General features: G+C 38.2%; 1 protein-coding gene across 1 annotated transcript; it reads right to left on the reverse strand.

Annotated features, from left to right (window-relative positions):
- Window positions 1–147: 147 nt before the first annotated feature.
- Window positions 148–6,410, reverse strand: LOC126789180 (homeobox-leucine zipper protein ATHB-14-like). Its single transcript, XM_050515271.1, has 18 exons — window positions 5,672–6,410; window positions 4,399–4,558; window positions 4,040–4,155; window positions 3,864–3,954; window positions 3,678–3,773; window positions 3,457–3,570; window positions 3,259–3,342; window positions 2,952–3,107; window positions 2,800–2,874; window positions 2,604–2,710; window positions 2,311–2,500; window positions 2,013–2,201; window positions 1,836–1,916; window positions 1,583–1,717; window positions 1,163–1,488; window positions 916–1,027; window positions 682–831; window positions 148–480 (listed from the first exon to the last, which is right to left on the reverse strand). The coding sequence occupies exons 1-18, from the start codon at window positions 5,878–5,880 to the stop codon at window positions 334–336; spliced, it is 2,538 nt and encodes an 845-aa protein (XP_050371228.1). The 5' UTR covers window positions 5,881–6,410; the 3' UTR covers window positions 148–333.
- Between the last annotated feature and the right edge of the window lie 5,075 nt (window positions 6,411–11,485).

Raw genomic sequence — 11,485 nt, forward strand, 5'->3', positions numbered from 1 at the left:
TACTTTTAAGGGACATGCTGTAAAATTTCAGCTTCATTAACTTTCTTACCACTGAACCTATTTTAATCACTGTGAGACAAGGTCAGGTTTCCATTGAATGAGAGTTCAAAAACAATTAAGTAATGTGATACCAAAAGTAGATTACAATTTCATACTAACCATACTCATATCCATTCAGCCAAATTATTAGCATCCATAGTGGAGACATGAGATTCTCCAATGAAATTCTGCTGCTACTGGCTAACATTACATTAAGATACATGTCTAAAGTACTCTTAGAATTAACTAAATAACTTAGTAGATAGCTTAAGTATTATTGGGATCGATTCTCCATCACATGAAAGACCAGTTTGTAAACATGAGCGCCAGGCAATGGTTGGAATCATCATCATTAACAACTTTCCATGCAACAGCCTGCTCATAAGATACCGGCCTTCCCATGCTTGAAGCACATATTCCTGCTGGCAGATATGCAAACCCCTAACAGATCCACAAAAGTTGGTTAGAAACTGGTGCAAAGTGGCTATGAGTAAACAATTAAACGCAAGCGAAAGCAATCTACAAATCAAAGATCAGAACCCAACGAGTTCTGATGTATGATTTGGGATCTGGCATGCACATGAATCCACCCTAAGCATAGCATAGCTAAGGCCAACCATTTAAATCGGTTAGGGTCATTACCTGGTGCATGATTTTGGAGAATTCCGAGCAGAGAACTTTACGTCCACCTTCATCCAGAATCTTGTCAAGCACGATGTCTTGGAGAGCCACAAGAGTTGTTTCCAGCATGTCAAGTCCAGCCTGGTTTGCAAAAGTGAACACCGGGGATGCCTGCAAAATTTTATTTTAACAACCATGATGAGTATATACGCGCATTTACTTCGTTAATTTGGTGTAAATTGAGAAGGCAATTACATTTGTTTTCACAGAGCAACACATGATTGCATCTGGATGGTTCCAAAGCTGCTTCAGAACAGCATCACCAGACGGGGACTCGAGTCGAAAGAGCTCTGCCCCAGTGTGGATTCTGAAAAACAATACCAAATGTTCAGTGAAGCGCAACTAAACAGGACCATTCACTGCTAAACAGATCTTCGCCACAACGATATGCCACATCAATACAGGCAAATACGCAAAGATAAAGCTCATTTGAGAGCTATACCTGTAGCTTCGGAAAATCCAACGAGCCAAAGTATGAGCCTCAGGAGAACCAGGAAGGGATTTTGGTCCCATTTGGGAGCTGAGATGGCAAGGGGCAATTGCCATAGCTACCCTTTGAACAGAGCTTACAACACCACGCACATACTGGCGAGCCATAGCTGCTACACTGTCGCGCATGTGATTCTCAAATGTAAATTGGAAGGCTATGGTCAGAACTGACCTAAGGTTGTAACTATTTGCATCACCCTCATTAACTCGGCGAGCATTGCTGGCTCCTACTTCTAGTGTAGAGGCCAAATCCAATGTGCGATTTGCAGTTGGTCCATCCTGCAACAAAGAAAAAAGATGAATCAAATATAATCATAGCAGATAAATACAGGAAAATACTGTGAGTTTAATCAGACTACAGATGTTACTGAACTGTTTTGGCATCCAATGGTATGACATGAAAACCAGATGGCAACAAAGGAGCGTCATCGGCAAATGATTCATCTATAGGTGCAAACACAAGTTGAGCGCAAGCACCAACTGCATTTTCATCAACTCCGCTGCACAACTGCCTCAGTATCAATCAGAAACATGTGTTAATATCAAAGTCCTTGATGATATAAAAATTGAAATTTCAATCTAAAGAAGGCGTATATATATACACAAACAAGAGTCAAAATACTAACCTGCAATAAGAACATATCTCGCGCCAAAGCAACATCTTCAGGAGAGTATGCATGACCCTCTAACCGAACAACCTCTAAGAACTGCAGAAGAGTGAGCAGTAAACAATTTAGAAGCAGATTAATACTCAAGTTTGGGCCGGAATGATTAAAACTAATTTGAGAGTATGACTGCATTACCTCCTCATTCTCCACAGTGGGTGCAAGAGGTAAAATAACCTGGCTGCTTGGAAAGCCACCAGGTCTTGCACAGGGAACTGCATAAGGGCTAGATCTAAGACTTGCAGCAGAGTATGCATCAACCCCATAGTCAGCCCACTCTGATCGGTGCTCCCTAAGAAAACGAACAAGCAAAGCAGGAGGAACACTCTGCACATTCCAATTTACAGTCAAAAAAGGCAATAATTGGAGCAAGGATAAATTATTGTTACTCAACTTAATACCCAGATAAGTAGCAATAAACTTTCACATGCCATACCTGCAGCAACATTGATGCCTTGGCACACAGCACCCCACCTCCGAAAGATGGGAAAATGGATGCATTATACTGAGAGCCAAGAAACTTGTTTGGAGATGAATTTATGGAAATTGTCACATCCTCGGCACCATCACTACCCAAAAGGGACCAACCATCATCCGCAAACCCGTTAACAGCATCATTAAAGCCTCTGTAGCCCCAATTCCAAAAACTATTAGCATTATTTTCCAAAAGAATATGAAGAGTGATCAGGTGGGGGAAGAGAGGATATTGGAGTCTCTGAGGGGCTTAACCTGCACAGCCTTTGACTAAAAGTTCTCAATACAGCAGGCTGGCGACCTCCAGCATACTGAACTTCTCCACTGGCTTCTTGGGCAATTTGCCTTATGTGACGCAAGGCCTGAACAGTAAAATTAAAAAGACAGGTTAATAAAGGAAGAATAGGCTAGAGTGTAAATAACTCGATTGACTGTTCCACATAGTACTTACTGCAACAGTTATTTTTTGAGCAATGATTTTGGATGATTCATAAAGTGACCTGAGAACTTCAGGAACGCTCCAGGCCTGAACATATAAAGGCACTAAATAAGGCAATTAAAATAGACGAGTAAATGACAAATGATAATTGGATATTCTCTCACATCTAAATCGACATGATCAACGATGTGAATGATGGAGCCACCACCCTCACACGGACGGATAAGAAATCCACTGGGAAGCATCTCAGCTCTGACAAAACTTGCAGATGGCGGCCCAACCGGGCCACCTGTAGAAGAAGTCAATGACCTCTCACATACCTGTAATGGAATTTCTAGATGGTAAGATGCAACAGTAACATTAAGCTCCAGAGATTTATTAACTGAGCTAAGTTATGTCAAATCATATGCTTAAAAGAATATTGGCATAAATATTTCAACATCTTAAATATAAAAAAAGTCGTGAAATTACCACAAGACTACCATCTTCCAATGTTGTAGTATATCTTAGCGTCCAAAAGTCACGAGCCGCAGCTAATGTTGTTGGTGCATAAGTCTGGGAGGGAAAAATATGTGCTGATTAAGAATACTAAGTAGCATACAGTAAATTATTTTGGAAGAATTCCAGTTACTGTTACATGCATAAGAAATAACACTCACAAAAACGGACCTGCATGTATAAGAGCTCAATTGTTCCACCATTTCCTGCAGGAATTATACTCAGTACGTCAAGGCATCGGCAATCCCGAAACCACGATGGACGATCTTTGAGTACTTCGGCGACCTATAATGGAAATCAACATACAATTTAGACAGTAGAATGAAAGCATCAGAAAGTGTTTTAATGCTATATGGACCTATGTACATGAACTGAGGAGAGATTATATATACCTTTGTGGGCTCTAGGCTCACAAGACCACAAGCTCGTGCTGCTACTCCACTGGAGTTGCGGGAAACAGCGACGATTCCAATAGAATCCGGACCAGGCTGAAAATTAATACTGGGATAGTAAATCACATTGCAGTTTAGTAGCACATGCATGTATCTATGCATGTTGAAAGCTTCAAGATTAATTACCTTCATCCCAATCATCTGGACCCAGTCGACAGCAGTTCCAGTAGCCTTAGATAGGAACTCTGCCAAGGTCTCCTCCGCAATTGCTAGAAGACTGCATTAAAAAAACAAAATATTACTCATTTTACTAATTAGAAAACAAATTGCTTTGACTGGTTCCAAGGACACCAAGTACTAACCCAGCTGGGTTGTTAGCATCCCTTTGAGGATGCTGGGGAGTTGGGTTGTGCTGTTGTTGATGCTGACCATTCATGACCACAGATTCGCAGCTATTATCTGTGGTCGTTCCAGATGCCTACTTGCAATAGGAAAATAAAAAATAAAAATTAGCATGTGTACGTTAAGTTGCTAACCCTCATTACAATTTATATCAAGTATAATAGTTCTAAACCTCAGTGAAAAATGTTTAAATATCCATATTAAGATATAGGTAAGGATATCCAAGGAAAAGAGTAGAAATGTAAAACAAGGAGAAACAGGAAAGCTTTAAATGAATCTACAACTGAAATATGCCCCAAGTAAAGGTGGAGAAAATTACGGTATGCAGTTGCTGTTTCATGAATCCATTCTCATAAACCAAATGAGAGACTTGCTTCTGCAGGCGGTCATTTTCTTCCATTAACAGCTTATTCATGGCTGACAGCTTTCTATTCACTGTTGTGAGTCGAGAGGATTCCTTCCTCTGCTTTTCCCGGCATCTATTTCAACAAGGAAAAGGTGAGCAAATGCAAGTTCAGACATATGAACAGATTGGAATGCTGACATTGCAGTCACTTGTTTGAGAAAGTAAATCGAAAATTGTTTAGTTTCATATATTACAAGAAGTCGTCATCAAACACTGATTAGCATTAAAATTATACAGCGTAGCTCAGATTTCAGATAAACGTTACTGCAGTCCAACCAATTTTATTAAAGCTCTAAGCCAAAGATTCCATTTTTGATGGATTAAAGAATTATGTACTAATTGAGCTTGTTGAAGACAACAAACAACAAACACTCAGAAAACAGTAATAAACATAGAAAGAATCACAAAAAATGAATAATAATCCAATAAAGTGAACTGAGAAGTCACTATCCTTCATTAAAATTCCAAAAGACACGAAAGCAATGTTTACATTCAATAAAGCCTTTATGGGGTTCTGCAAAGATCACAGAAGGAAAAACCTTGCGAATTTCTGCTTGCATTTGGGAAAAACAAAACTAAAATATATAGACACCCAAAAATCGAACAGTAAAAGAAGACAAGGATTATTCATCCAACGATGAAATCAACTGTACGTTCCTTCAATAGTCTGCTCAAAATTTTAATAAAACTCGTCTGCTAAAAAATTGATCTATTTAAGAACAAACAAACAAACATAGCCAAATATAAAAATAAAAACTCCATGACCTACCAGAGAGAAATTTCCATAACAGGAAATTAAATCTTACAGAGATGCAAATTCAATGAGAAATTGAAGACAGAACCTTTCAAAAACAAAAGAAAAGCTTTAGATTTGCATTGTAAAATAACAAAAAAGTTGCCTTTTTCTCCCTAAAGAAACTCTGCTTTTGCAAACGGTTAAGAACCAGTTCTGAAACCAAACCCACATTTCCTCTTCAGTTGAAACAACAAAAACCAACTCATCTTATGTAGAACATGACCAAAAAACTGGCTCTTCAGTTGAAACAACAAAAATCAACTCATCTCATGTAGAACATGAGGAAAAAACTGGGTCTGAGATCCATGTACCAAATGAAAATGGTAAAATCAAAGAAAAACAATAACAAAAACAGAAAATGGTATACAAATGCTTCTGATTTGTTTATACCTTCGATTCTGGAACCAGACTTTGATCTGTTTGGGCTCAATGTTAGAGAGAATAGGACACTCCCTAATGAGCTGCTGCCTTCTCAAAGAACTAGGCTTTGGGCATTCAGAGTAGACCCTCTCCAAGGCCTCAACTTGCTCTGGTGTGTACCTCACATACTTGCTTGAATCCATTTGGTTGTGTTTCTCTTTGTCCATAACAAGTGCCATGCAAATTGAAGCACACCAAATCTAAGCCAAGATGGAGAAACACAGAGATACAGATGGTGTTTTGAACTGTTAAAAGGGCCAAGAGCTAACTGTTTAAGGATAGAAACAAACAATGGGTGAAGAAAGAAAGGTGCTTTTGTGAGAATTAAGCTAAGCTAAAGTTATAGGAATAGCTGGTGTTCTTCGTCTTCTTCTTCTTTGTTGTAGGTGTGATCAGTGGGCAGGCTCTCTCTTGGTCTCTCCACCAAGAGAGCCTCCTCTATCCTTCATCAGATGACTCAAATGAACTTTCTCTAAGCTTTCTTTGTCTCAGAACTCAAAAGACAAAGAAGAAACTCAACGATGAAATGAAACGAAATGAGAGAAATGTGGTTAAAGGTTTCTGCTTTGTTCAAACTCTAAACAGTAGTGGTTTATGGTTTTGTTGTCCCTCCAGACTCAAATCTCGAGAATGTGAACAAGATAAGAAAAGAAAAGAAAACCCAGAGAGAGAAGAGAGAATGTGAGTGTTTGATGTTATTGTGGTGAGTTGGGGGTTGATGTTATTGTGGTGAGTTGGGGGGTTGGGGTTGTGTGTGACCGAGAAAGCAAGCAGAAGAAAACAAAGGGCCAATTGGAAAAAAACCGATAAACTCCCCTCTGTGTCCTTTTCAATTTTATCTCTCTTGGGTTTTTCCTCACCATGTCATGCCCACCATTAAATAATTAAAAAGATGCAATCTTGTATTATAAATCTCTCTCTCTCTATCTAGTTTACTGATAAACCTCAAGAACTGTGTTTGATTTGAGCTTTAGGAGAGAAAAAGGAAAAGAATAAAACTTCAATGAGGCACGGCAGGAGCCAGAGAGAGAGAGAGGGGAGAGTGTTTTGATATGATATGATGTGAGCCTGCTTGATTTTGCAGAGGTGGGAGAGACCCGAAGCCCTGTATCTGACACCCGGTTTATTTCTAAACACCACAAACCAGACCAGACCAGACCGCCACCCGACGATTTCTTTTTACATCTTTTCTCGTTAAACTTTTGATTTGATTTGATAATAGGTATTAATGTTTTGTGCACAAGATGGCTAATCCTTCTAATCTGAGTAATCTCTCTCCCTCTCTCTCTCTCACCGGTCAAGTCATATAGCTGTCAATAATGATAGGTTCTATGCCTTTGAGCTAGTTTTAAGCTTTGCAGAGCTTTAACTGTGTATTCATGGAGTACGGTTTGTTTGCAACGGGAAGGCGCAACGGTGACAGTGACGTTTTTGGGTTTCTACAGGGGGATAGTGTATCTGCATGGATGGGGTATCAGGGTATGTATGTATTTGTATAAATATCATGTGTATACGATTATATAAAGCATGGATGTATGTATGTGTGCACGTTAGGGTCAGGTAGGCATGAGAGAAGGGACAGTGGGCAGTGGGGTTCACGCATGCATGGGAAGCGTGAAGGCAGAGAGGATATCAGAAAATGGGGACAATGTACTGTAAAGCTTTCGATTGCTGACCGGAGACTTGGGTGGGTGAGACCCGGGAACCCGGAACCCGGAATGATTGATAATCTTAGCCTCCTATGGTTCTTTCTAAGTCGTGCCAAGAGTATTGATTCAAGTTACTAGGGGGTTAAGTAACTGATAATTTTCGATAAGAATGACGAAGTTCAAAACTTTACATTGTTCTAGTATGTGGGATTTTATCTTACTGTGTCAATGATACAGTTTTTTTCACTCTAATATTATTATGTGAGAAAAATACGAGATGATAGATATGTGAAGTGACAAATTGTCATCAATATATGAAAGGTGGTGTGTGATCACCCAATATATTTGTTCCAACATTGCATGCAGTTGAATAGCTAGTGCACTGGCCGAAGTTCTACAAAAATAATCCATATGCGTGATTCTGTTATCATATATACACAAGGATGATGAAAACTTCCATTTATATAGAGACAGCCACAGCCCACAGATGGATAGAAGAAATCAAAGAAGGAATTGAAACTTCACCAAAACAAGGGATGGAGCCATGGAGGGGTTTCAGATAGCTTGGAAAATAGATAGGTCCGCACGATTGATCCTCAAAAATCAAGTATCTCATGGATCGAGTTGCTATCGCTGTCGCATAAGTCGTGATAGTGGCCAAAAATGCCAAAACATCTAGACAAATGTAGACAAATGAATTTTGTTGAACAAATAATCGAGTTTTGGATTGTTCTTGTTGTTGTTGTTGGTGGTGGAAAAAGTGGGATGATAAGGGCCTACGGGGGGGGACACAAAAGAAGACGACATGCATTAGAACAGTGGCTACGAATCATTGATATAACACATTTACATGTTTATTAATTTGATTCTAAAACAAATCGGGTTGGTGACCCTGAAATTGTTTATACAAAAGAAACTATGTATACTGTACGAACTTCATGCATTCTTATAGTTAGGGATCATTAACGGGCCAGGTCGGGCCGAATCTTAATAAATTTAAATAAGTGATGGGTTAGATATTTTTAAAAATACGAAAATTCAAGCCCGCCCACTTAAGACGGGTCTTGCGGGCTTTTACGGGCCGGGTCTTACGGGCTTATATTAGAAAAATAATATAATACTCTAATTTAAGGATTCGAAACAATAAAAAAATTATTAGAAAACATTCTAAAATAAAAGTGACAAATAAATTATAGTTTCAAATATTGTCGATCGACACCAATGTGATTGATATATATATTTAGGGACAGTGTAAAAATTTCATCCAATTCGGACCTCGTTTAGCCGTCGAAATTTTCTGTCAACAAAAAAAAGAGGCGTTTTCACATAATAAAAACCCATTGACCGGGGCTTTGCCAAATGGTTTTCTCATTGCGACCACGCACGATCGGTGACAAAAATTAAGTGATTTCAAATATGTAAACAAATTTTCACATTCGCATCTTGATAATTGGTCCCCCCTTATGGCATATTAGTGTTGTTTTTGGTTTACCGGAAATTCCGACGGTTAAACGAGGTCTGAATTGAATGAAATTTTAAAATGATCATTAAATATATATATATTGATCACATCGGATGTTGTCTATCGATTCTGAGAAGTTTCCTTTATATAGTCGCTTCATAATGTGATAATTTTATTATAAACCTAATATAAATGTTATAATACATTAGTGGACACTTTGGCGATCGACAACTCCAATTCAAAATATAGTCGATCAACACCAGTAAATGTGATTGGTATATATATTTAGGAAACCCGTAAAAATTTAGTCCGTTTTGGACATAATTTGACCGTTCGTACCAACGGTCAACTAAAAAAGAGGCATTTTGACATATTTAAACCCCATTGACCAGAGTTTTGCGAAATAGATTTCTTCAGTTCGACCGCGCACAATATGTAACAAAATAAGGTGATTTCATATATGCAAGCGACCTTTCGGCATTCGCATATTTATAATAGGTCCTCCCTTATGGCATATTAGTGGTGTTTTCGATTTACCGAAAATCCCGACGGTTAAACGAAGTCCGAATTGGATGAAATTTTTACATGATCACTAAATATATATACCAATCACATCGGCTAGTGTCGATCGATTCCGATAAGTTTCCTTCATATAGTCACTTCATAATGTGATAGTTTTATTATAAACCTAATATAAAGGTTATAATACATTAGTGGACACTTTGGAGATCAACAACTCCAATTCAAAATATGATCGATCGACACCAGTAGATGTGATCGGTATATATATTTAGGGAACCCGTAAAAATTTCGTTATTTTTGGACATGGTTTGACCGTTCGTACCAACGGTCGACTAAAAAAGAGGCGTTTTGACATATTGAAACCCCATTGACCGGGGCTATGCCAAATAGATTTCTTTAGTTCGACCGCGCACGATAGATAACAAAAATTAGGTGATTTCATATATGTAAACGACTTTCAGCATTCGCATATTTGTAATAGGTCCTCCTTTATGACATATTAGTGGTGTTTTCGATTTACCAAAAATTTTGACGGTCAAACAAAGTCCGAATTGGATGAAATTTTTACAGGGTCACTAAATATATATACCAATCACATCGGCTGGTGTCGATTGATCCCGACAAGTTTCTTTTATATAGCTGCTTCATAATGCAATAGTTTTAATATAAACCTAATATAAAGGTTATGATACATTAGTAGATACTTCGGCGATCAATAACCCTTTTTTCGAAATATGGTCGATCGACACCAGTAGATGTGATCGGTATATATATTTAAGGAACCCGTAAAAATTTCGTCCGTTTTGGATATTGTTTTACCGTTCGTACATACAATTAACAAAGAAAAGTGCGTTTTGACATATTAAAATCCTCATTGACCGGGGTTTTGCCAAATGGGTTTCTTTGGTCAGTTGGTGCGACAGCACACAATCGGTGACAAAAATTAGGTGATTTCAGATATGCAAACGACTTTTGGTGTTCGCATTTTGGTAATGGGTCTTCCCTTATGACATATTAGTGTTGTTTTCGGTTTACCGGAAATTTCGACGGTCAAACGAGTTCCGAATTGGATGAAATTTTTACAGGGTCACTGAATATATATACCGATCATACCGACTGGTGTCGATCGATACCAAAAAGTTTCCTTAATATAGTTGATTCATAATGCAATAGTTTTATTCTAAACCTAATAAAATATGTATGTATAATATTTTATTATTTGGCGGGCATTTACGGGCCGGGTTTCACACCTCTAATTTAAGCCCGGTCCTCTACCCACGGAAGCGGGATTTGGCGGGCTTTCTCGCGGGTCGGGAAAAGCCCGTCGGGCTTGCGGGCCTCTACGGGCTTTTCGGGTCCGCGTGCTAAATGATGAGGCCTACTTATAGTGTTATACGTACTGGTTAACGTAATTATCAGCTCAAGAAGTTGTTTGTTTTTTCATGGAATAATCTTCACGGAAGCTAGTGCATGAATTTATAATTTAAGATGCTCAAGAACATTAAGGATTAAGAACCATTGATTAATTTTTGAGTACCAAGAAAGTGGTAATCAATTAACGTTTCTAATGCAATATAACAAGTGATTGATAACTGTGGCTAGCTATACATAGATTATGCCCATAGATTAATAACCTAGATATATAGGTCATATAATTATGCCTAAAATGCCTAATATCAATATGATTATGTCATACAATCTCATGTGCAATGTCATCATCAACGATATCATGCCTATAAGCCTTATATATTGCCAGGTGGTATTAGCAAATGCATATGCAGGGACTTGAGTCTCTATATATATATATGTGTGTAATTTTCTGGGTTCATTGACAAGTGCTCTTAGTACAATTGTTTATTTTACATGAATACATCGAATACATTTTCGTTTTAAGTTTCAAACTTGGAAGTTTGCATATATGCGCAAACCCTATAATTCACTTTTGTGGGTTAAGAAAGGTCGACCGGCACCAACCAAACCAGCTGCTGCAGCACCAAAATTCACTTTTATGGTGCCAATTGAGAGTGTTTCCCACAAATATTTATGCCTTCACTGAGAAGAATCCAAGAGAGTGAGAAACAGAGAGCAAAAAAAAAAGAGTGAAGAAGATGATGGAGGAGAAAAGCAATTGACTTTTAGATTTCACAGGTT

The sequence above is a fragment of the Argentina anserina genome, chromosome 3 (genome assembly GCF_933775445.1).
Source record: "Argentina anserina chromosome 3, drPotAnse1.1, whole genome shotgun sequence".
Taxonomy (NCBI): domain Eukaryota; kingdom Viridiplantae; phylum Streptophyta; class Magnoliopsida; order Rosales; family Rosaceae; genus Argentina; species Argentina anserina.